The sequence below is a fragment of the Lampris incognitus genome, chromosome 20 (assembly GCF_029633865.1).
Source record: "Lampris incognitus isolate fLamInc1 chromosome 20, fLamInc1.hap2, whole genome shotgun sequence".
In the NCBI taxonomy this organism is placed as follows: Eukaryota; Metazoa; Chordata; class Actinopteri; order Lampriformes; family Lampridae; genus Lampris; species Lampris incognitus.
This window is the reverse complement of record NC_079230.1, coordinates 3,819,156-3,845,930: the sequence shown is the minus strand read 5'-3', so window position 1 is coordinate 3,845,930 and position 26,775 is coordinate 3,819,156. Positions and strand designations below refer to the sequence as shown.

Below are 26,775 nucleotides of genomic sequence, written 5' to 3'. Positions count from 1 at the left end.
CTGATCCTTGATGTAATCCCACCTCCACCTTCAACCCATCTGTCACTCCAACCACACACCTCACCACTGTCACACTGCCCTCATACATATCCTGCACCACTCCTAGATACTTCTCTGTAACTCCTGACTTCCTCATACAATACAACACCTCCTCTCTCGGCACTCTGTCATATGCTTTCTCTAAATCCAAAAAGACACCGTGTAGTAACTCCTTCTGACCTCCTCTATACTTCTCCATCAACATTCTCAAAGCAAACATCACATCTGTGGTGCTCTTTCATGGCATGAAACCATACTGCTGCTGCCGATCATCACCTCACCTCTTAACCTAGCTTCTGTTACTCTTTCCCAAATCTTCATGCTGTGGCTGATCAACTTTATACCTCTGTAGTTGCTACAGTTCTGCACATCCCCCTGTTCTTGAAAATCGGTACCAGTATGCTTCTTCTCCACTCCTCAGGCATCCTCTCACTTTCCAAGATTGTGTTAAACAATCTAGTTAAAAACTCCACTGCCATCTCTCCTAAACACCTCCATGCCTCCACAGGTACTATGTCACCAGGACCAACTGCCTTTCCACTTTTCATCCTCTTCATAGCTGCCCTCACTTCATTTTCTTCATTCATCAGCCCCTCAAAGTATTCCTTCCACCTTCTCAGCACACTCTCCTCGCTTGTCAGCACATTTCCATCTCTATCCTTCATCACCTTGACCTGCTCGGTCCCTCTGTTTAGCCAATCGGTCCTTTTCTCCTTCCTTAGTGTCCAACCTCTCACACAACTCACCATACTCTAGCTACACTGTATACTAACAGTACTATATACTGTTCAGTACTTGTTGTACATTTAAAAAAAAACCTTTAGTGTGCATCTTAAATATGTCATGCTGTCCCCAGTTAAGCAGCAGAAGTGAGGGAAAGTGAATACAGCTCACGCAACACATATCTCCATGTAACATTGTGTTGATATCATGTTTCACTTGTGATTGTATTATGTGATTAGTTTAAAATGTATTATTAATGAATGCTCACATTTGATCCGACTTAGTTGTATAGCAATGAAAAAACTATTTCTCCATGGCAACCACACAAAATCGGCATTTTTTTTCTGAAAAATAGTCCAGTTGAAATACTGCCGGAAGTATACGTGTAGGCCTTTTTAGACCTCAGTATTTTGCCCTACTGTGACACTGTTCGTGTAGTACTAAACGGGGTACTACTACTACAGCCTATCTGGGCAAGGCCAAACGCCTGTTAACACCAGGCGTAAACGGGGCTCTAAAGGAGCGCAGACGTGTATGGAAGCGACCGCGCTCCTACAGTCGGCTTTACGGTAACAAGCCTGGCCACGTCACGTGTCCGGAAGTGGCCGCGCTCCTACTGTCGTCCTTACGGTACTGACGGGCACCCGTGTGTGTGTGTCCGGAAGTGGTTCTCCTGCTCGTCGGCGCTCCTCGGGAGAAAGCTGCTCGGAGGAGTTCCGCACACTCCTGGCCGGTTCCTCCGAGAGGAGCGGCGGAGGGAACATGGGTCTCCTGGCCAGGGTCCGGAAAGAGTGGTTCATTATCGGCATCGTGGCGGTGATCTTGTCCGCCAAGCTGCGGCCCGACTTCGGCGTGAGAGGAGGTGAGGTTCGCTGGTAGCGGCTGTGGGAAGCTCCGAACTTCCAGGTTAACTTATTTATTTTCGACCGAACTTCATGTAGAACTTTAATGTCCCTCTTTCGGTGCCGACTCGCCAGGTCGCAGCGGAGCTGGTTAGGTGTGTTGCTTTGCGGCGTGACGTCAAACGTAAAAGCTTTAAAGGGAGATTAGCAGCTAACCCGTTATCACCTGGGACGCTGCAGCATCCCGGACCCGCGCGTGCGTGTGTGTGCGCGTGTGGAAGAGACAGAGGGAAACCTGTCTGGAGTGACACGTTGCATTCTGCAGTATCAACACGCCCCCCCCCCCCGCACGATCAGAATATAGTAATAATTAGGGTAACACTTTAGTATGGGGAACATATGCTAAGTAACAAAAACTTAATTACTAGTGAATTAGTAACGATCAAGATGTCACTTTAGTACGGGGAACATATTCTAAGTAACGAAAACTTAATTACTAGTGAATTAGTAACGATCAAGATGTCACTTTAGTATGGGGAACATATTCTAAGTAACAAAAACTTAATTACTAGTGAATTAGTAATGATCAAGATGTCACTTTAGTATGGGGAACATATTCTAAGTAAAAAAACTTAATTACTAGTGAATTAGTAATGATCAAGATGTCACTTTAGTATGGGGAACATATTCTAAGGAAAAAACTTAATTACTAGTGAATTAGTAATGATCAAGATGTCACTTTAGTATGGGGAACATATTCTAAGTAACAAAAACTTAATTACTAGTGAATTAGTAATGATCAAGATGTCACTTTAGTATGGGGAACATATTCTAAGTAACAAAAACTTAATTACTAGTGAATTAGTAATGATCAAGATGTCACTTTAGTATGGGGAACATATTCTAAGTAACAAAAACTTAATTACTAGTGAATTAGTAACGATCAAGATGTCACTTTAATATGGGGAACATATTCTAAAAACTTAATTACTAGTGAATTAGTAATGATCAAGATGTCACTTTAGTATGGGGAACATATTCTAAGTAACAAAAACTTAATTACTAGTGAATTAGTAATGATCAAGATGTCACTTTAGTATGGGAAACATATTCTAAGTAACAACAACTTAATTACTAGTGAATTAGTAATGATCAAGATGTCACTTTACTATGGGGAACATATTCTAAGTAACAAAAACTTAATGTAGAGTCATTTAACACTATGAACACTTGTAGTTTTGTGTGTTGTTATGTAAGAACAGAGCATATTCATTAAGTGTTAGTAAGGGAGAATAACTCTTCTTGTGATACTACCACCTTATAAAGGCCATACTAAGCAAAGCATATTGAGATGGTACTACTAATAAGGAATACTTCTGAGGTTATAGAGGGAAAACTCATAGTTAATGGCTTACTGGTTGTATAATAAGGCCATGCAGAATAAGGCATTAATGAGTACGTAATAATGACCAATTAAGAGCCAATATGTTGCTAATTTGCATGCTAATAAGCACCTAATTAATGGTGACTATGTTCCCCATACTAAAGTGTTACCATAATTATGAATAATAAATGATAATATAGAAGGTATTCGTATCAGGATTTTCATACACTGCAGTTCAGAGTGCTTTATAGTAGAAAGAAACGGACAAAACAACCACAAGCCGAAAAGTTCAAAATGCTTTAAATCAGCCAACAACTGAGAATTAAAACGAAAAATACAATTTTAGACCATATAAGGTAATAAGAGTAAAATATGGATGTTTAAAATGGAATAATGAATAAAGCAATGATCAAGTAAAAGTCGTGCCAATTAGAAGATACAAGGGGGTTTTGGCTAAAAGCTGAATGAAGAAGCTGAAGATGCCTGCTGAGTTGGCCTCTCTGGTGTCTTCAGGCTGCCTGTCCCACAGTGACAGCATGGAGCTGAAGAAAGATGCATACCCATAACTGACCTCCTTTAAACCGTTGGTATGAGTAACCCATAATGAACAAACTCACTTTTGTGTGGCTAACCACCCCCATAGAGACATGTTGACATTCTTGTCAAACTGAGACTCTTACTGGCTCCAGAGGCTCGGCTTGAGAGAGCGAGAGCGAGAGAGAGAGAGAGAGAGAGAGAGAGAGAGAGAGAGAGAGAGAGAGAGGTCTGAACGTCTGAAAATAGGAGGGTGTTGTTATCATGGGAAGGCGTGTGTGTCCGCGTGCTCTTCGCGTCCGTCCTCCTCAGCCTTACGGTCAACAGACACCTCCCAGCCTTATCGGGTAGATCACATCAGTGACTATAACGCGTGCTAATACTGAGACTACCATGGTAGGGATCACTATCTGCCAGGAAGTACACTAAATAACAGCTGCCGTGTGGCTCACTGTCTGGCACGCTACAGGAAGCACCCCAAAGGACAGCAAGTCGGACCTGCTGGTTTGGTTATGTGGGTGAGGAGAAGAAGAGCGAGCAAGGTGCTCTTCTTGATCAGCTGTTAGGATGCCCTAAAGCAAGACCGCCCTGAAATGAGCTGCTTAATGGGAACCAGAGGAAGGCTGCAGTCGGTTGTAGGCGTAGCAGTGACCCATTGCCATGGACTGTTGCCATGGACCGTTGCCATGGACGGATCCAATTCCTGAAGCGTAACGTGATTAGTTGATATCAGAAGGCATGGCTGATTAGTAGTGATTTAAACAAAATAAATGGACCCTCTCCGAACACACACACACCAGGGGCCTCATGTATCAATCGATTGTTACTGTGGGCAAAGTTGTTCTGACACACCCATGGGATTTTTTAGCTCTGACGTTCGCCTCAGAGACCAGTGTAGAACCTGGGTAACCCTGAATGTAGACGCCGACTGGCTAACACTGATGTCTTTGCAGGCCTGGCTGATTGCTCGTTAGACAACAGATGTTAGGAGGAAGGAATTACAAATAACCATCATGCTTTGCTACTGCCTGTCAGACAAACCTGAGGGCTAAAACATTCCATGGGTGTGTAAGAACAAATTTGCCCATGGTAAGGATTGATACCCGAGGCCCCTGGTGTGTGCACGGGAAAGCAGGTGTGGTTGTCTTGTTTGACTTGGCTCACACCGGCGGTCCTCAGCAAGTTACACAACCATCACAGCAAACAGCCTTCTACTGAAGGACTTTCAAAATGGCCGACTGTGTATGGACTACTTGTCTGTTTCAAGTAGTTTGTCTGTTTTCATTTGTTGTTATTCGAGTCATTGAACTGTAGCGGTAAAGATTCAAGTGGAGTTACACACACAAATAGAATAATTAGACTGACTGCTGCGAGACGCTGTAGATAAAATAATTAGACTGACTGCTGCGAGACGCTGTGGATAAATGTTTCTGCATTGCTGGTATGTGGACGTTCTAGGTGATGGTGAAATGAGAGGACAGATTTGTTAGGTTGTATGTGTGGAGGTGAAGCATTTGCCAATGATACTAAACTCTACACTACCCTGCTGCTCCTCCTCCTCTTCCGCCTCTCCTCTTCCTCCTCCTCCTCCTCTTCCCCCCTGTCTCTCCTCCTACATGGTCCGTCAGGTCCGCTCAAGCCGGAGATCACCGTCTCCTATGTGGCCGTCTCACTCATATTCTTCAACAGCGGCCTGTCCCTCAGGACGGAGGTGAGAACAGACCATGTGACACGCTGTTATACAGTCGACCTGCTCACCACAACCCGCCTGTCTGTCTGTCTTGTCTGTCTTGTCTGTCTGTCTGTCTTGTCTGTCTGTCTTGTCTGTCTTGTCTGTCTGTCTGTCTGTCTGTCTGTCTGTCTTGTCTGTCTGTCTGTCTGTCTTGTCTGTCTTGTCCGTCTGTCTGTCTTGTCTGTCTTGTCTGTCTGTCTGTCTGTCTTGTCTGTCTTGTCTGTCTTGTCTGTCTGTCTGTCTGTCTGTCTTGTCTGTCTTGTCTGTCTTGTCTGTCTGTCTGTCTTGTCTGTCTGTCTTGTCTGTCTGTCTGTCTGTCTGTCTGTCTGTCTGTCTGTCTGTCTTGTCTGTCTGTCTGTCTGTCTTGTCTGTCTTGTCCGTCTGTCTGTCTTGTCTGTCTTGTCTGTCTGTCTGTCTGTCTGTCTTGTCTGTCTTGTCTGTCTTGTCTGTCTGTCTGTCTGTCTTGTCTGTCTTGTCTGTCTTGTCTGTCTGTCTGTCTGTCTTGTCTGTCTTGTCTGTCTGTCTGTCTGTCTGTCTGTCTGTCTGCCTGCCTGCACCCTATGAGCAGCACAGGGTCACCAACATGCTGTCTGTAGGTTTATACTGGAAACAGCAACTGTCCACTGGAGGATCCATGATTAAATTACCGGTGTGTCTTCTCACATACACAGTTACTCTCTCTCTCTGTCTCTCTCTCGCTCTGTCTCGCTCTCTCACTCTGTCTCTCTCTCTCGCTCCCTCTCTCTACTTCTTCAGGAGTTGACCAATGCAGTGCTTCATGTTCGGCTCCACCTATTGGTCCAGACTTTCACTCTGGTCTTCTTCCCATTGGCCGTCTGGCTGCTGCTCAAAGTGCTGGCACTGACCGCCATCAACCAATGGCTGCTCAAAGGGTATGGTGTGTGTGTGTGTGTGTGTGTGTGTGTGTGTGTGTGTGTGTGTGTGTGTGTGTGTGTACATTTGACAACATGAATGTAGTCCTTCATACAGCTCCCAGAGTCTACCTGAAAGCTGTCGTAGGTTCAGAACAAAGACACTATTCACTGGATACTACAGATACTGCTGTGTGTGTGTGTTTATATATGCACACACACACGCACACACACATATATATATATATATATATATATATATATATCACATTGCGTACTGATATGTATTAAAGTTTTTTTTCCTACATCCATCTTAATGTTCCGCTCCTTGCGTCCGGGTAGCGTGGTGGTCTACTCTGTTGCCTACCAACACGGGGATCGCCAGTTCAAATCTCCGTGTTACCTCCGGCTTGGTCAGGTGTCCTTACGGACACAATTGGCTGTGTCTGCGGGTGGGAAGCCGGATGCGGGTATGTTTGCTGGTCGTTGCACTAGCGCCTCCTCTGGTCGGTCAGGGCATCAGTTCGGCAGGGAGGGGGGACCTGGGGGGAATAGCGTGATCCTCCCACGTGCTACGTCCCCCTGGTGAAACTCCTCACTGTCAGGTGAAAAGAAGCGGCTGGTGACTCCACGTGTATGGGAGGAGGCATGTGGTAGTCTGCAGCCCTCCCCGGATCGGCAGAGGGGGTGGAGCAGAGACCGGGACAGCTCAGAAGAGTGGGGTAACTGGCCAAGTACAATCGGGGTGAAAGGGGGGGGGGGCAAAAAAAAGAGAAATATTTCGCTCCTCATTTGTTGAGCACGTTTATCAACACCATTGACAGGTTTGAAAAAAAAAACCCCGCTCTCTCTCTCTCTCTCTCTCTCTCTCTCTCTCTCTCTCTCTCTATATATATATATATATATACACTACCGTTCAAAAGTTTGGGATCACCCAAACAATTGCGTGTTTTCCATGAAAAGTCACACTTATTCACCACCATATGTTGTGAAATGAATAGAAAATAGAGTCAAGACATTGACAAGGTTAGAAATAATGATTTGTATTTGAAATAAGATTTTTTTTACATCAAACTTTGCTTTCGTCAAAGAATCCTCCATTTGCAGCAATTACAGCATTGCAGACCTTTGGCATTCTAGCTGTTAATTTGTTGAGGTAATCTGGAGAAATTGCACCCCACGCTTCCAGAAGCAGCTCCCACAAGTTGGATTGGTTGGATGGGCACTTCTTTGAGCAGATTGAGTTTCTGGAGCATCACATTTGTGGGGTCAATTAAACGCTCAAAATGGCCAGAAAAAGAGAACTTTCATCTGAAACTCGACAGTCTATTCTTGTTCTTAGAAATGAAGGCTATTCCATGTGAGAAATTGCTAAGAAATTGAAGATTTCCTACACCGGTGTGTACTACTCCCTTCAGAGGACAGCACAAACAGGCTCTAACAGGTACTATTTAATGAAGATGCCAGTTGGGGACCTGTGAGGCGTCTGTTTCTCAAACTAGAGACTCTAATGTACTTATCTTCTTGCTCAGTTGTGCAACGCGGCCTCCCACTTCTTTTTCTACTCTGGTTAGAGCCTGTTTGTGCTGTCCTCTGAAGGGAGTAGTACACACCGGTGTAGGAAATCTTCAATTTCTTAGCAATTTCTCACATGGAATAGCCTTCATTTCTAAGAACAAGAATAGACTGTCGAGTTTCAGATGAAAGTTCTCTTTTTCTGGCCATTTTGAGCGTTTAATTGACCCCACAAATGTGATGCTCCAGAAACTCAATCTGCTCAAAGAAGTGCCCATCCAACCAATCCAACTCGTGGGAGCTGCTTCTGGAAGCGTGGGGTGCAATTTCTCCACATTACCTCAACAAATTAACAGCTAGAATGCCAAAGGTCTGCAATGCTGTAATTGCTGCAAATGGAGGATTCTTTGATGAAAGCAAAGTTTGATGTAAAAAAAGCTTATTTCAAATACAAATCATTATTTCTAACCTTGTCAATGTCTTGACTCTATTTTCTATTCATTTCACAACATATGGTGGTGAATAAGTGTGACTTTTCATGGAAAACACAAAATTGTTTGGGTGATCCCAAACTTTTGAACGGTAGTGTATATATATATACTATATATATATGCACATACGTGGGTGACAACAAGCATGTGTGTGTGTGTGTGCGTGTTGGCAGTCAGCTGTTCATTTCGTTGACATCGACTGACATCAGGTTTAAAGTGTAAACTGAATGCAGCTATGGTAGTGTTTAGAGGTATATTCTGTGCATATTTGTCTAATAAAAATAAAAAATAATGATAATAGTAATAATAATAATAATGTTAATGATAATGATAACAATCATAATAATGATAACAATGACGATAATGATGATAATAATAATGATAATAACAATGATGATAATGATATAATGATAATAATAATGATAATAAACAGCTTCAACGTCATCGACTGGAAACTAGAAGAGATCAGGAAACTAGATAGAAAAATAAGAAAAATACTCACTTTAGAGAGGATGCACCATCCAAAACCAGATGTGGATATATTGTACCTCCCCAGAAACGAGGGTGGCGGGGGTCTAATCCAACTGGAAACTGCCTACAAAACAACAACAGTAGGCCTAGATACTTAGCTTAGCACCAAAAATCAAATCAAAATCAGTTCAAATCAAATCAATTTTATTTGTATAGCCCAATATCACAAATTACAAATTTGCCTCAGTGGGCTTAACAGCAACACAACATCCTGTCCTTAGACCCTCTCATCGGATAAAATGACCCCCTTCTCATGATTGCTAGAGAGCATGAAGAACAAAACAAAAAGTACTCCGTTGCAAACCAAGCCGCAATGTTCAGAAGAGAGCTCCACCTCCCTGAAACACCGCAACCTGAAAAGGACGCTCCACCCATCCACGCCCGAAAAGTCAAACAAAAAGCAAAGTGTCACGCCCAAGAACAAATTAAACAAAATGGGAAGGGAAACAAATGCACAGGCAATACCCAAAAAGAGTAGGTGAGAAAGATGTAGACCAACATATGTTCAGCCAATGGCTCAAAACAGCTGGGCTGAAATCCCAAACAGAGGGCTTTATCATTGCTGCCCAAGACCAGGCCATCAAGACCAGTTACTACTGGAGCAAAATCCTCAAAGATGGCACAGACCCAACGTGCAGGATATGTGGTCGATTCCAGGAAACCATTGACCATATGGTGGCAGGGTGCCCTGAGCTGGCCAAAACTGAATACCTCCAAAGACACAACAAGGCCGCCACGGACCTGCACTGGAACATCTGCAAAGAATTCAACACCAACACAAAAGAAAAAAGGGACGAGCACGAGCCCCAAACAGTAACAGAAAAAGACCACATCACAATCTTACGGGACATGCCAGTATAGACAGATCGTGAGATGAAGGCCAACAGACCAGACATCATCACCAAGAACAAAAAAGAAAAAAGCTGCCTACTCATTGACATGTCCTTCCCGACTGAAAGGAGCACCTCAGTGAAAGTAACTGAAGAACTGTCCACATATAAAGACCTTGAAATCCAGACTGAACGAATGTGTGGAATGAAAACCACAACAAGACCAGTAGTGAGAGGAGCCCTGAGACTTGTAAAAACTACAACAATACCAGTAGTGATAGGAGCCCTGGGACTTGTAAAAACCACAACAATACCAGTAGTGATAGGAGCCCTGGGACTTGTAAAAACCACAACAGTACCAGTAGTGATAGGAGCCCTGGGACTTGTAAAAACCACAACAACACCAGTAGTGATAGGAGCCCTGGGACTTGTAAAAACCACAACAATACCAGTAGTGATAGGAGCCCTGGGACTTGTAAAAACCACAACAGTACCAGTAGTGATAGGAGCCCTGGGACTTGTAAAAACCACAACAGTACCAGTAGTGATAGGAGCCCTGGGACTTGTAAAAACCACAACAGTACCAGTAGTGATAGGAGCCCTGGGACTTGTAAAAACCACAACAGTACCAGTAGTGACAGGAGCCCTGGGACTTGTAAAAACCACAACAATACCAGTAGTGATAGGAGCCCTGGGACTTGTAAAAACCACAACAACACCAGTAGTGATAGGAGCCCTGGGACTTGTAAAAACCACAACAATACCAGTAGTGATAGGAGCCCTGGGACTTGTAAAAACCACAACAGTACCAGTAGTGATAGGAGCCCTGGGACTTGTAAAAACCACAACAATACTAGTAGTGATAGGAGCCCTGGGACTTTTAAAAACCACAACAATACCAGTAGTTACAGGAGCCCTGGGACTTGTAAAAACCACAACAATACCAGTAGTGATAGGAGCCCTGGGACTTGTAAAAACCACAACAATACCAGTAGTGACAGGAGCCCTGGGACTTGTAAAAACCACAACAATACCAGTAGTGATAGGAGCCCTGGGACTTGTAAAAACCACAACAGTACCAGTAGTGATAGGAGCCCTGGGACTTGTAAAAACCACAACAATACCAGTAGTGATAGGAGCCCTGGGACTTGTAAAAACCACAATACCAGTAGTGATAGGAGCCCTGGGACTTGTAAAAACCACAACAGTACCAGTAGTGATAGGAGCCCTGGGACTTGTAAAAACCACAACAATACCAGTAGTGATAGGAGCCCTGGGACTTGTAAAAACCACAACAATACCAGTAGTGACTGGAGCCCTGGGACTTGTAAAAACCACAACAATACCAGTAGTGATAGGAGCTCTGGGGCTTGTAAAAACCACAACAATACCAGTAGTGACAGGAGCCCTGGGACTTGTAAAAACCACAACAATACCAGTAGTGATAGGAGCCCTGGGACTTGTAAAAACCACAACAGTACCAGTAGTGATAGGAGCCCTGGGACTTGTAAAAACCACAACAATACCAGTAGTGATAGGAGCCCTGGGACTTGTAAAAACCACAATACCAGTAGTGATAGGAGCCCTGGGACTTGTAAAAACCACAACAATACCAGTAGTGACAGGAGCCCTGGGACTTGTAAAAACCATAACAATACCAGTAGTGATAGGAGCCCTGGGACTTGTAAAAACCACAACAGTACCAGTAGTGACAGGAGCCCTGGGACTTGTAAAAACCACAACAATACCAGTAGTGATAGGAGCCCTGGGACTTGTAAAAACCACAACAATACCAGTAGTGATAGGAGCCCTGGGACTTGTAAAAACCACAACAATACCAGTAGTGATAGGAGCTCTGGGACTTGTAAAAACCACAACAATACCAGTAGTGATAGGAGCCCTGGGACTTGTAAAAACCACAACAGTACCAGTAGTGATAGGAGCCCTGGGACTTGTAAAAACCACAACAGTACCAGTAGTGATAGGAGCCCTGGGACTTGTAAACAAAGGGATGGAGAAATACACCCAACGGATCCTAGGTAACACCAGAATACCAGAAGTACAGAAGATTGCACAACTTGGAACATCTCATATCCTAAGAAAGACACTACCTATCAAATAGACCTCTACCTCATTCTAACCCTAGACCCAAGGAATGGGCCCGGTTATTATGTTGTATTATAGCATGAAGTTAAAGGACAATTGTACAATAATAATAATAACAATGATGATAATAATAATGATGATGATGATAATAATATTGAAAAAGGGGGGAAAAGTATTATTACAAAAAGAAAGTTTTGGAGGAATGTGCGATCTTTGACCTCAGTTTGTTTTCTAGGTTACAGACAGTGGGCTGCATGCCTCCTCCCGTCTCCTCCGCTGTCATCCTGACCAAGGCTGTGGGGGGCAACGAGGTAACACAGACACACAACACGGGCTGTTTTGTCTTTCAGTCGTATTGTATCAAGCTAAAATAAATATTGATTTCAGCAGAACTGTATATCAGGTATTCAGCTACATGGTTTTGTGTCTGAATCCGTGGTAATGAGAGTCTGTGACCTAACATTTCCCCCCAAATGAGGTGTGAAATATTTGAGGGAGTATTATGTAAACACTAGTTTTGGTTTGATGTTATACTTTACGTTACCAAACAGCTCAGTGGGGATGAACCTCAGATGGATTCTTAAACTGTTATCACATGGAAGCAGGAATGGTGATATATATGTAATTTCCTGTGATTAGTGTGATAGTATTTTCATTTTACCCAGCACTACAGACATTAGACACACATTACACACATACTGAATGAAATACTGTGATTTCATGTAAAACATGGTATAGTAGTTACCTACTGTGCCCATGTTTTAATTTATACACCGATCACCCAGTACATGAACCCACCCGCACTCAGGATCTGTGTTGAGGACGTGTGCCAGCTCTTCCAGAGACAGAAGACCAGGAAGGCACCGGGCCTGGATGGCGTGTCACCCTCTTGTCTGAAAGTCTGTGCTGACCAGCTGGCCTCCATTTTCACACTGATCTTCAACAGATCACGGGAGCTGTGTGAAGTCCCCTCCTGCTTCAAGAGCTCCACTATCGTCCCGGTCCCCAAGAAACCCCGTATCACAGGATTAACTCACTACAGGCCAGTTGCCCTAACATCTATGGTCATGAAATCCTTCGAGAGACTGGTGCAGGCCCACCTGAAGGAAATCACAGGGCCCCATGCTCGACCCCCTGCAGTTTGCCTACTGAGCAAACAGGTCAGTGCATGATGCCGTTAACATGGGATTGCGCTACATCTTCCAACACCTCGACTCCCCAGGGTCATAGGCAAGTGTCCTGTTTGTGGATTTCAGCTCAGTATTCAACACCATCATCCCAGATATCCTCCACTCCAACCTCACCCAGCTTACTGTACCAGCCCCCGTCTGCCAGTGGATTAGAAACTTCCTGACAGACAGGCAGGTGGTGAGGCTGGGGGAAAATCACATCCAGCACCAGGACAGTCAGCACTGGTGCCCCCCAGGGATGTGTTCTCTCCCCTCTACTCTTCTCCCTCTACACAAATGACTGCACCTCAGGTGACCTGTCTGTTAAACTCCTGAAGTCTGTGGACGACACAACCATCATTGGCCTTATCTGGGATGGTGGCGAGTCTGCATATAGATGAGAGGTTGATCAGCTGGCCCTCTGGTGCGGCCATAACAACCTGGAGCTGAACATGCTCAAAACAGTGGCGATGACAGTAGACTTCAGGAGGAGCCCCCCAACCCCCACCCCACCCCACCATATTCAACAGCACGGTGTCTGTGGTGAAAACCTACAGATTTCTGGGTTCCACAATCTCCCAGGACCTCAGGTGGGCATCCAACATAGACACAATCATCAAAAAGGCCCAGCAGAGGATGTACTTTCTCCACCAGCTCAGGAAGTTCAACCTGCTTCAGGAACTGTTGATTCAGTTCTACACTGCAATAATCCAGTCTGGCCTCTGCACATCCATTACTGTCTGGTCTGGATCGGCCACCAAACAGGACAGGGACAGACCACAACGGACAGTTAGGTCTGTAGAGAAAATCACTGGTGCCAACCTGCCCTCCATTCAGGACTTGTATACATCTCCAGAATCAGGAAACGGACAGGCAGCATCACTGCAGACCCATCACACCCTGGTCACAACCTGTTCCAACTCCTCCCCTCTGGTAGGCACTACAGAACACTGTACCCCAAAACAACCAGATATAAAAACAGTTTCTTTCTGCAGGCTGTCATTCAAATGAACTCTTAACACTGTCAATAAACCAACCATGTTGTATATACTGTACTGTACAGTATATACTGTACATTGTATGTATACTGGTACGTTCTGTTATGTCCATCTACCTCAGACATGTATGTCAGTAAGCTGCTAACATGTATTTCAGCATCTCTGATATATTCTCTACACCACTGCACTTTATCACCTCTTATTTCACCTGTATGAGTCAGTCCTTGTATATATATGTGAAGATTGTTGTGTTGTAGTGTTGTTATTGTATGTTAAGTACACTGAGAGAGCCACGAAACCAGAGTCACATTCCATGTATGTGCAAACCTACATGGCCAATACACATGATTGTGATTGTGACATAGATTGTGGTATAATTTGTCTTTCAGGCTGCTGCCATCTTTAACTCAGCTTTTGGAAGCTTTCTGGTAAGATCTGTCTGTGTTTCTCTCTGTGTGTACAACAGCCTGTGTTTTTGTGAAAGGCAAATAGACACACGTGAATACACAAAAAGAAAAATCATTTTGTGTGTGTGTGTGTGTGTCTCTCGCCATCCCTCACTTCCCTCTCTCTCTCACCATTCCTCACTTCCCTCTCTCTCACCATTCCTCACTTCCCTCTCTCTCTCTTTCTCTCTCCCCATCTCTCACTTCCCTCACTCCTGTCTCTCTCTTTCTCTCCATCCCTCACTTCCCTTTCCATCCCTCACTTCCCCCTCTCCCCATTCCTCATTCCCCTTTCTCGCTCTCTCTCCCTATCCCTCACTTCTGTCTCTCTCTCTCCATCCCTCACTTCCCTTTCCATCCCTCACTTCCCCCTCTCTCTCCATTCCTCACTTCCCTCTGTCTCTCACCATTCCTCACTTCTTTCTCTCTCTCTCTCTTTCTCGCTCCCCATCTCTCACTTCTGTCTCTCTCTCTCTCTCTCCATCCCTCACTTCCCTTTCCATCCCTCACTTCCCCCTCTCTCACCATTCCTCACTTCTGTCTCTCTCTTTCTCTCCATCCCTCACTTCCCTTTCCATTCCTCATTTCCCTTTCTCGCTCTCTCTCCCCATCCCTCACTTCTGTCTCTCTATCTCTCTCCATCCCTCACTTCCCTTTCCATCCCTCACTTCCCCCTCTCTCTCCATTCCTCACTTCCCTCTCTTGCCCTCTCTCGCTCCCCATTCCTCACCCCTGTCTCTCTCTCTCTCTGTCTTTGTCTTCTCTCTCTCCATTCCTCACTTCCCTCACTTCTCTGTCTCTCTCTCTCACTCTCCATCCCTCACTTCCCTTCCCTTTCCATCCCTCACTTCTCTCTCTCTCTCTCCATCCCTCATTTCTCTGTCTTTCCATCCCTCACTTCTGTGTCTCTCCATCCCTCACTCCTCTCTCGCTCTCTCTCAAAGCGGAGCAGAAGTGTGAGTGAGGACGGAGTAGCAGCGTGTTGCTTCGGTATAAACGAGTTTCTAAAACAAGCTTTTTTTTCTATTTTTCTGTCCGTCTTGTCCTTTTTCATGTGCTTTTTTGTTGTCTTTTAGTCCGTTTTTTCGGTGACAGTTGTGTGGAGTGAATGGAGTTGGGGTTTTTTTTTTCGGTAGTGGTGCTACCGCCCTCAGCGGGGCAGTATGGCCGCTGTGGGAGGTGGAGGGACGGCGTTTGAAAAGTTGACACGCCGGCATGTGATTAAAGTGGCTCCGGTGGTCACATGCTGGGTGGAGGAGCGCTGCCTCGCGGTGGGTGAACAACCGGGATATGGAAGCATCAAACCAGCATGCAGGATGAACAGTGCTGTGGTCATGTTTATCGATAGTGGTGATAAAGCCAACCAGGAGGTGGACAGCGGTGTGGTGATGAAGGACACGTTGACTCCCATTCTGCCGAGACTCACCATTTCTAATGCTCCCCCGTTCATGAGACATGCCGCTTTAGAGAAGGAGCTTACAAGATACGGACAGTTAGTGTCCCCGATAAAGATGGTCTCTTCCAGTTGCCAGTCTCCTCACTTGAGACACGTTGTGTCCCATAGGAGACAAGGCTTCATGACTCTGACAGATAATGCGGAGGGTTTGGATCTGAAGCTGAAGTTCAGGATCGACGAGTTTGACTACATTGTGTTTGTTACATCCGGTATGATGAAATGTTTTGGCCGTGAGTCTGACGGGCCTTTATTAAGGTCTTGTCCTGACAGGGATGAGGGTAGGTCTGATCCTCAAGGGTCGCCTTCGTCTCTCGATGCCGAGTCGGCACAGGGCAGACAGGAGGCCGGGGAGCGAGGGGCAGGAGAAACAGACCAGGTGGTGACACAGAACGAGACCGAGGCTGGACAACATAAGGACAACGGACAGACTGAGCAGGCAGGAGAGGGAGGTGGGCAGGTTGAGCAGGTTAAAAAAGGTGATCACGATGAGAAGGTGACAGAACTTGAACAGCTGATGGAAATGAAAACTGAGAACGGGGCGTGTAGCAAACTGGCTGGGCGAGATGTGACTTGTGGTGGGAAGAAGCAAATACAGCAGACTGCTGGTAGAGTGGCAGAGTCTGTACTTGAGGAAGAGGAAGGGATGCTGTTGGATGTTGAGGAAATAAAATTTAAAAAGTCAATTAAAAGCAAGCCCACAGAGGGTAGACGGGACGATTTAAAAGCAAAGAGGGTTTCAAAAGGTAAAAAGCCATCCTCCTCTTCTTCATCTGAGGAGGACACAGGAGAAAGTGACTGTGAGTTAGTGTCCACTCCTCGTACACAGGTGGACACTGAAGGGAGCTATGCTTTCCTGAAAATCAGGAAGTTTTTACAGGACACCAAGGGTTGGAGGGCAGTCAAGGTGGAAAATTACTTTCCAGACGTGCAGCTTTTTGTTGACTCAGTCAGACGTGTTATGAAAAACACAGGAGATTTGGAGGTGAACACATTTACTGACCAGGGACTCTCCAGACTGATACAACTTGTACAGAAAGTGAAATTGCAACTTTTTGATGATGCTTAAGATGAATTTGGTTGACGAGTGTGTTGCACTGGGCGAGCTTCCTCTTATTGCTGCTGTAGGAGCCACTGATTCATGGAGCCAGGCTGGATGTCCACCACTGGTGCTCTCCAGAAACTGGTTTCCACCACGAACACCACCCTACAGAGCAGAGCTTCTACACAGAAGTGGCCTTTTTTCCAGAACTGGGGGTGGTGTTGTGCATAGTGGGAGTTGATGAAGATCTGTTTTTCTTTCATTTGTGTAATGAGGGAAAGTCCTGGCTGTATTACTGGCTTTGTTTCATTTGATTTCTTTGGTTTGTAAATTGTGTAAACTCAACATCCATTGCACGTTGTCCATCTTGGGAGAGAGATCCTCCTCTGGTGCTCTCCCTGAGGTTTCTTCCTAGTTTTCTCCCTGTTAAAGGGTTTTTAGGGAGTTGTTCCTCATCCGATGCGAGGGTCTAAGGACAGGATGTTGTGTTCCTGCAAACCCCCTGAGGCGAAATTGTGTTTATGTTGGGCTATTTTATTTTGAATTTCTGCTTTTGCAAATGCTTGTTTAGACCACCCAGTGGTCTTTTTTTCCTGACACTTTTTTTTTTGTATGAGCTGGATGATAACAAGAGGATTGTGTTTGAGTATCAGCTGTTGGACTGTAATGTATTCCGAATAAATGTACCTTTTTAAAATCAAATCAATCAAAATCTCTCTTTCTCTCTGTCTTTTCTCTCTTTCTCTGTCTCTCTCTCCATCCCTCACTTCTGTCTCTGTCTCTCTCCATCCCTCACTTCTGTCTCTGTCTCTCTCTTCATCCATCCATCCATCCATCCATCCATCCATCCATCCATCCATCCATCCATCCATCCATCCATCCCTCCCTCACTCCCCTCACTTCTCTGTCTCTCCATCCCTCACTTCCCTCTCGCTCTGTCTGTCTGTCTCTCTCTCTCTCAGGGTATTGTAGTGACACCAGTGCTGCTGCTACTCTTTGTAAGTCACATGATGTCTCGATGTGTCACAGTAGTCATGACAACAACATGCGCCTGTATGTCTCACTTCTTCTGTGAATTCATAACAACAGAAAGATGTGTCTCATACACACACAGGACACACACTCTAACCACTCTGCACAAAGTAGTTAGACTATTTTACAACTGTACAGTTTAATCTGCCGGTGGTTGTAATGAACCTCCTCTTCCTTTCCTCCAGCTGGGCTCCTCCTCCTCCGTTCCTTTCTCCTCAATATTCTCTCAGCTCTTCATGACCGTGGTGGTTCCTCTCATGCTGGGACAGGTGTGTGTGTGTGTGTGGTGTGTGTGCTCATCTTGATGTGCATGCATCACTATATTGATTATAGTATGTTAATAGGTGTTGTTAATAAAAGAATATTTGTGTTTTTACATCCTGGGTGTTATCTTCATAGTGTTTTCCATCATACAGATCAGTTGTGATGTCATTTTACTCCCTGGCTTCATTCAGTAGATGTTGGACATGGACCACTGCTGGACTCAGCTTTACAGCGGTGTCTTGTGGGACACCTGAACAGGGTCAGACATGTTTCACCAAGTCCAATTTAACCCAGTTATCTAAACCAGGTATTTGGAAGTCCATCCATCCATTATCCAAACTGCTTATCCTACACAGGGTCGTGGGGATGCTGGAGCCTATCCCAGCAGTCACTGGGCGGCAGGCGGGGAGACACCCTGGACAGGCTGCCAGGCCACCACACAGGGCCCACAAACACACACACACACACATTCACACCTAGGGACAATTTAGTACAGCCGATTCACCTGACCTACATGTCTTTGGACTGTGGGAGGAAACCGGAGCCCCCAGAGGAAACCCACGCAGACACGGGGAGAACATGCAAACTCCACACAGAGGATGACCCGGGACGACCCCCAGGGTTGGACTACTCCGGGGCTCAAACCCAGGACCTTCATGCTGTGAGGAAGCCGCGCTAACCACTGCGCCACTGTGCCACCATGCTACCGTTCCGCGGTATTTGGAAGTGAAAGTTAAAAGTGATGATGTGAGATGTCCAGTATGATCCATGGTGGAGGACATGGCTGATCTACTCCCTGGTTCAGCCTGCAGGAAGTAGCAGTCTATACTTACCGTAGGTAGTAGTAACATCCATGAACTAGCTGGCCAGCACAATAGAGAAGTCATAGATAATGGACAGTCATGGACACAATCTGACTGACACACTAGGGGGTGCTGTTGTTTAAAGACTCCTGTTCGGGTATCCCACAAGACACCGCTGTAAAGCTGAGTCCAGTGGTGGTCCATGTCCAACATCTACTGAATGAAGCTGGGGAGTAAAATGACATCATAACCGATATGTATGATGAAGAACACTATGAAGATAACACCCAGGTTGTAAAAAAAATGGAATGATCCTTTAAGCATGATATACTATACATCTAAACATGTACAGAATTTGTGTGTGAGAGAGATGGAGGATGAGACCGTATGAGTTTGCATGTGTTTATATTTGTTGGTGGATGTGTCTATATTCGGTCTTTGTTTAATGACTGGTGTGTGTGTGCGTGGCTCCAGGTGTGCCGTGGTTTCCTGCGGGAGTGTCTGGAGCGGCGGAAGCCTCCTTTCGGGGCGGTCAGCAGCGCCGTCCTACTGATGATAATCTACACCACCTTCTGTGACACCTTCAGCAACCCAAACATGGAGCTGGACCAGACCAGCCTGGTGCTGGTCGTCCTCATCAGTACGTACTGGACAACCCATTTGGTTTGGAGGACACGCAGAACGTGAGGTGATAATGACACACTTGTCTTTTCCTCCACAGTCTTCTCCATCCAGCTCAGCTTTATGCTGCTCATGTTCCTCTTCTCTACACGGTGAGTCTCCCCCTCTCCGCTCCTCTGGTCATCTCCTCTCCCATCTCCTTCCTACCTTTCCTCCTCGCCTGATGTTGGTACTACTCACCTGATTCGTTTTATACGACAATTCTTGTCGTATATCAAATGTTTGTTTGTCCAGAGAGACTTACAGAAAGACCTACCGTAGAGCAAGCTTCAGGTCTTGGATCACCAACATTGTGAGGGAATTCATGTGAGCAGGTCAGAGGTCATGGCACCCTGACAACAGAGCAAACCAATAATTCTGTGACTTTATGATGGTCTTGCATTGTCTTAAATGTAAAACTAACTTTATAACAGTCATTTATCCAACCCAGAGATGCCACCGGGTGTTACCGGCGTTCCCAGGAAGTGATGGCACGGGGGTCGTGCACGGGGGGTCGTGGGTCGCTTGAAGATGGTGGAGAATGTGTGAATCTGATCTGTATGTTTGTGGATGATGTGACTTTGTATATGTGTGTTGTTCTGTAGGGCAGGATCTGGATTCACCCCTTCTGACACTGTGGCCATCATGTTCTGTTCAACACACAAGTCGCTAACGCTGGGTACACACACACACACACACACACACACACACACACACACACACACACACACACACACACACACACACACTCCTTGGTTGGGTCCCTTTTGTTCTTTGCGTAGTTTATCCGTTCCTCACATGTTCAAATGTTAGCTATAATCTCTCTGTCTCTCTCTCTCTCTGTCTCTCTCTCTCTCTGTCTCTCTCGCTCTCTCTGTCTCTGTCTGTCTGTTTGTCCGTCTCTCTCTCGCTCTCTGTCCGTCTGTCTCTGCCTCTGTCTGTCTCTCTCGCTCTCTCTGTCTGTCTGTCTGTCTGTCTGTCTGTCTCTCTCTCTCTGTCTCTCTCTCCCAGGTATCCCCATGTTAAAGATAGTGTTTGAGGGATATGAGCATCTGTCTCTGATCTCGGTTCCTCTGTTGATATACCATCCAGCCCAGATCCTACTGGGATCAGTACTGGTTCCCACCATACGGTCGTGGATGACCAGCAAACAGAAGGTAGGAACACACACGCATACAAAAATACACACACACACACACACACACACACACGCATGCACTCGTGTGTGTGTGTGTGTGTGTGTGTGTTGCCAAATGTATGTAGACGTTCAGGTGCTTGTTGAACATCTCATTGTAAACCATGGACATTAATATGGAGTTGCTTCTCCTTTGCTGCTATAAAAGTCATGGGCTCGACTGCTTAAAAGCTGCTTTGTTCTTGTGTGGCATCTTCACATTTACTTTCCAGCTCTCTTCATCACAGAATAAAAACAATAGTAATAGAAATCCACAGTCTTCCCAGGGGCCAAGGTTCCATCACCAAAGGTGTTGACTGTTTTGTCACCGCGTGGCACTCGCCTTGTTAGTTATGTCAGGTTTTGAACGAATGTTGAAGCAACGCGTACTGGCTATGACACGGAGCATAATCGACCCACTCCGGTTCATGTATCAAGCAAGGAAGGGCGTAGAGGATGCCACAGCAGCATTGCTGGATTTTGTTGTTGGGCACCTGGAGGGCGAGTAGACGCATGTGCGCTTATGCTTTGTTGATTTCTCCTCAGTTTTCAACGGCCTGCAGCCCCGTACTCTTAACTCACCGCCTTCTGAAATATCTGGCATGGACTTTTGCACTAGGCGGCACAGTGGCGCAGTGGTTAGCACGGTCGCCTCACAGCAAGAAGGTCCTGGGTTCGAGCCCCGGGGTAGTCCAACCTTAGGAGTTGTCCCAGGTTGTCCTGTGTGGAGTTTGCATGTTCTCCCCGTGTGTGCATGGGTTTCCTCCCACAGTCCAGAGACATGTAGGTCAGGTGACTCGGCTGTACTAAATTGTCCTTATATATGTGTAGGCCCTGTGATGGTCTGGTAGCCTGTCCAGGGTGTCTCCCCGCCTGCCGCCTAGTGACTGCTGGGATAGGCTCCAGCATCCCCGCGACCCTGAGAGCAGGATAAGCAGTTTGGATAATGAATGGATGGATGGGAATTTTGCATTATATGTTGGCTGGTGGAATTCCTGTCGATGAGGTCACAACGTGTAGGGCACTGATGACTGCTGCATTTTAGTAGTACTCCCAAAAAGTAGTCAAGCAGTCGACTACTCGCGAGAGATGCATCATGTTTGTCTCACCCAATATCAACAATCGGTTCTCATCAGAAAGGTCTGAAATATGGCCAGTGAAGCGTTGACTACTGTTGGCGGGGCCAACCTCTGAGAGGCTGTTTACAAATGAGCTGCAATTTGATTGGACTAAACCCCCAGCAAGTTTGTCTGAGCTGGAGACGGTTTGTCTGCAGTAACAACACGACTGCTTTCTTGCAGATGTGTCAGCGGCTGTGTTCTGGTGACTGTCAGCCAAGTCCGTCCATGGTTGTCGTGGTGACGGCAGCTGTTGAAAAGCCTAAAAGCCTTAAATGATCTTAAATTGAATGTTCAGTACAGTATATATTGATCTGGTCCGTGTCCTACATTTTGTAAATTAAACAGTGACGCCAACAAGAAACATTCACTTTTTTTTCCTTTTGGATTTTTCCTCCTTTTCTCTCCAATTGTGTCCAGCTAATTACCCCACTCTCCCGAGCCGTCCCGGTCTCTGCTCCACCCCCTCTGCTGATCCGGGGAGGGCTGCAGACTACCACATGCCTCCTCCCATACATGTGGAGTCACCAGCCACTTCTTTTCACCTGACAGTGAGGAGTTTCACCAGGGGCATGTAGCGCGTGGGAGGATCACGCTATTCCCCGCCAGCCCCCCCCCCCCCCCGAACAGGTGCCCCGCTATGCTACCCGGACGCCCCAATTTAGGATTTTTTTTTTGAACGGTGCAAATCTCCCAGTAAGAGATGAGGATGAAATAGCCGAACCCACTAATTAAAAGGGTGTCCACATACATTTGGCCATATAGTGTGTACGTACTTATGTATACACACAAACAGACATATACACTGAACACACACCGAGGCATGCATGCACTCCCAGGCTGCATTCCAGTAATAAAGGATCATTCTGTGTTTTTACAACCTGGGTGTTATCTTCATAGTGTTCTCCATCATACTTATCAGTTATGATGTCTCTTTACTCCCCGGCTTCATTCAGTAGATGTGGGACATGGACCACCGCTGGACTCAGCTTTACAGCGGTGTCTTATGGGGCACCTGAACAGCAGTCTTTAAACAACAGCGCCCCCTAGTGTCTCAGTCAGATTGTGTCCATGACTGTCCATTATCTATGACTTCTCTATGGTGCTGGCCGGCTAGTTTATGGAAGTGACTACTACCTACGGTAAGTATAGGCTGCTACTTCCTGCAGGCTGAACCAGGAAGTAGATCAGCCATGTCCTCCACCATGGATCATACTGGACACCAGGAATCAGGAACACTTTGTCGTTTCCCCCAGCCCACAGCAGTGCAACACAAAGACAAAAACACATCCAAAAACTACAAGAACACACATACCCAAACTAACAGACATATCCAAACTAACACACATAACCAAACTAACAGACATATCCAGACTAACACATTACAATCATTTAGCCGACTCTTTTATCCAAAGCGACTTACAACAAGTGCATTTAACATAGGCAATCAGGAGAACTACTAGTCATCAGAGGTCATAAGTGTATCTAAACAAACATCTAAGAGCAAAACCAGTGCTAAAGTAAAAGTGCAAGAAAGAGATTTTTTTTTTTAAATGAGTGAATACAATAAGTGCTAAGAACAAGTAACAGGGTAGTAGTTTTTAAAGAGGTGAGTTTTCAACCTGCGCCGAAAGATGGGCAGCGACTCCGCTGTCCTGACATCAGTGGGGAGTTCATCCACCACTGTGGGGCCAGGACAGAAAAGAGCCGTGACCGGGTCGATCGGCAGCAGGGGCCTCTGAGCGACGGGGCGTCCCGAGGCAGCAGAGCGAAGTGGTGGGGCGGGGGTGTAGGGCTTGACCATGGCCTGGAGATAAGAAGGAGCTGTTCCTTTCACTGCCCTGTTGGCTAGCACCAGAGTCTTAAACTGGATGTGAGCAGCTCCTGGGAGCCAGTGTAGGGACATGAGAAGGGGAGTTGTGTGGGAGAACTTAGGGTGGTTGAACACCAGACAAGCTGCAGCTTTCTGAACAAGCTCCAGAGGTCTGATGGCCGATGCCGGGGCACCAGCAAGGAGGGAGTTGCTGTAGTCCAGCCGGGAGATGACCAGAGCCTGGATGAGCACCTGTGCCGTCTTGTTGTTGAGGAATGGGCGAATCCTCCTGATGTTATAGAGGAGAAATCTGCAGGAGCAAGCAACCGATGCAACGTTTGCAGCAAACGACAGTTGGTCGTCCAGGATCACACCCAGATTCCTCGCAGTCCGAGTTGGCGTCACCACGGTGTTGTCATGGTGATGGCCAGGTCTCGGTGCGGGCAACCTTTCCCTGGTAGGAACATCAGCTCTGTCTTGTCCAGATTGAGCTTCAGGTGGTGTGTTGCCATCCACTCCCGAGATGTCAGTCAAGCACGCAGCAATACGTGTCTCTACTTGTGTGTCAGAGAGGGGAAAGGACAAGATCAGCTGGGTGTCATCGGCATAACAATGGTAAGAGAAGTCATGCAAGTGAATAACAGAACCTAGGGATGTCGTGTACAGGGAGAAAAAGAGAGGACCTAGAATCGAACCCTGTGGAATGCCTGTAGTCAGTCTACAAGGCTCCGACACAGATCCCCTCCATGTTACCTGGTAGGAGCGACCCGTCAGGTAGGTTGCAAACATTGAGAGTGCAGAGCCTGTGACACCCAGCCCCTCGAGGGTAGAGAGGAGGATCTGGTGGTTCACTGTGTCGAACGCAGCTGACAGGTCCAGAAGTATCAGGACAGAGGAAAGAGAGTTTGCTCTCGCAGAGTGCAGCGATTCTGTCACTGCAAGGAGGGCCGTCTCTGTCGAGTGACCCACCCTGAACCCAGACTGGTTGGGGTCCAGGAGGTTGTTCTGGTGGAGGTACAAAGAAAGTTGCTTAAAGACAGCATGTTCGAAAGTTTTGGATAGAAAGGGTAGAAGGGAAACTGGTCTGTAGTTTTTGACGTCAGAGGAGTTAAGTGATGGTTTCTTGAGAAGGGGGGTGACTCTAGCAGTCTTGAAGGCAGATGGAAAGCATGCCGTATGGAGGGAGGTGTTGATGAGGTGGGTTAGATAGGGAAGGAGTTCAGGTGCTATAGACTGAAGAAGAGGGGAGGGGACCGGGTCAAGGGAGCATGTGGTGGGGCGACTGGATATGATGAGGTTTAGAACCTCATCGGGGGAGAGGGGAGCGAGGTGGGATAGGGTGGGACGTGGAGAGGTGAGGGAGGGTGCGGTAATGCTAGCAGCACTAACCGGGTGGTGAGAAAAGGAGGATCTGATGTCGTTTACGTTCTTGTCAAAGAAGTTAGCGAAGTCATCAGGGAGAAGATAGGAAGTAGAAGGAGGAGGTGGGGGTTGAAGAAGTGTAGAGAAGGTTTCAAAGAGTTTCTTAGGATTGGAGGCAGAGGATAGGATTTTAGAGCGATAGAAGGCAGCCTTGGCAGCAGACAAGGAGGAGGAGAAAGTGGAAAGAAGAGATTGGAAGTTGAGAAGGTCCTCTGGGAGTTTGCCTTCTCTCCATTTGCGCTCTGCCGTTCTCAGTCTCTGTCTGTCAGTACGTACTGAGTCGGTCAGCCAAGGGGCAGGTGGAGTTGGGCGTGCAGGCCTGGAGGTGAGGGGACAGAGATAGTCCAGAGAAGAGGAGAGGGTAGAGAGAAGAAGATCAGTAGCAGTGTCAGGGGGTAGGAGAGAGAAAGATTCAGGTTTAGGGAGGATAGAGGTAACAGAGGAAGAAAGATCAGTGGCGGAGAGAGAGCGGAGGTGTCTACTGGTGGAAACCATGTGGGTAGGGGGAGAGAGTAGAACATGAAATAGTGGTCAGAGAGCTGGAGGGGAGTAACAGAGAGATTGGGAATAGGACCGTGTCTAGTAAAGATAAGGTCCAGCTGGTTGCTGGCCTTGTGGGTAGGAGGAGAGGGTGAGAGGTGAAGGTCAAAGGAGGAGAGGAAAGAGAGAAGAGGATCTAGCTTGTCAGTGTGGATGTTGAAGTCACCGAGAAGGATAAGTGCAGAGTCATCAACAGGGAAGTGCGAGACAAGTGTGTCAAGCTCCTCCAGAAACTCACCAAGGGGGCCTGGTGGGCGGTACACAACCAGGATGGCGAGTTTGACTGGATAAGAGACAGTAACAGCATGAAATTCAAAAGAGGGCGGAGAAAATTGTGGAATGGAAACAAGAGAGTATTTCCATTTCAAGGAGATTAGCAGGCCAGTACCATCACCCTGCCTCCCAGCTCTGGGAGTGTGAGAAAGAGTACACATCAGACAGAGCTGCGCGTGTGGTAGTGTTTTCTGGCATGATCAAGGTCTCAGTTAGAGCAAGAAAGTTGAGGGAGAGCAAGGATGCTCAGCCTGAGATAAACTCAGCTTTCGGCACCGCGGACTGGCAATTCCAGAGCCCTCCCGTCACCACTTGGTCAACGAGAGTGGAGAGAATGGGATAGATGAGATTGGTAGGGTCACAGCACCTAGGAGTGACCCAATGTCTATGCCAGCCCTGGGAAGAGGAAAGGACAGGAATGCGAAGGAAACACATAGTCTATACTAGGTACACAAAATACAGATGACTGACCGGATCTAAAAAGAGCAGTCCGTGCTTGACGAAGTCTTGGCTTGAAAAAGACGCGCTTGCCTTTGTTCACTATAGCCTTCGTTCAACCTAGACCTGTTGCCCTCAGCTTGTTTACCTGACGCTTCCAAGTAGCAGCAGTGATTTAAAGAACAGTGATTGCTAATTGTCTGCCAGGAGTGCAGGCCACACCCTGGCCACTTAACACCCAATTGGCCAAAGAGGTACACTGAAACTAGGATTATTGCCCAGAAACTGGTCACTTATGTGAAACTCTATCAAACCTCACACAATACTATTAAAACTGCACACAGCAAGTTACCAAGGAATATATTTATAAGCTAAAAGGATAACTAAGTCTAAACAGCTAGGCAACAAGAAATATTTAAGGACACACTAGCTAAAAAACAGCTACAGCTAGAATCAGATAACACACATACCCAGACTAACACACATACCCAGACTAACACACATACCCAAACTAACACATATACCCAAACT

General features: G+C 46.3%; 1 protein-coding gene across 5 annotated transcripts in view; it reads left to right on the top strand.

Moving 5' to 3' along the window:
• The first annotated feature begins 1,435 nt into the window (after positions 1 to 1,435).
• The window catches only part of slc10a7 (solute carrier family 10 member 7), a 31,886-nt gene continuing 6,546 nt past the window's right edge, over positions 1,436 to 26,775 (top strand). For 2 of the 5 annotated variants that reach the window (XM_056300119.1, XM_056300120.1), the window contains exons 1-11: positions 1,436 to 1,624; positions 5,151 to 5,233; positions 6,011 to 6,147; positions 11,835 to 11,910; positions 14,156 to 14,194; positions 17,670 to 17,705; positions 17,925 to 18,008; positions 19,281 to 19,446; positions 19,528 to 19,579; positions 20,072 to 20,145; positions 20,478 to 20,623. In XM_056300119.1, the coding sequence (XP_056156094.1) occupies positions 1,525 to 1,624; positions 5,151 to 5,233; positions 6,011 to 6,147; positions 11,835 to 11,910; positions 14,156 to 14,194; positions 17,670 to 17,705; positions 17,925 to 18,008; positions 19,281 to 19,446; positions 19,528 to 19,579; positions 20,072 to 20,145; positions 20,478 to 20,623 (993 nt within the window). In that variant the 5' untranslated portion in view covers positions 1,436 to 1,524. Of the gene's footprint in view, positions 1,625 to 5,150; positions 5,234 to 6,010; positions 6,148 to 11,834; positions 11,911 to 12,407; positions 13,702 to 14,155; positions 14,195 to 17,669; positions 17,706 to 17,924; positions 18,009 to 19,280; positions 19,447 to 19,527; positions 19,580 to 20,071; positions 20,146 to 20,477; positions 20,624 to 26,775 lie in introns of those variants that run through there. The other 3 variants (XM_056300122.1, XM_056300121.1, XM_056300123.1) reach the window with 3 other exon arrangements.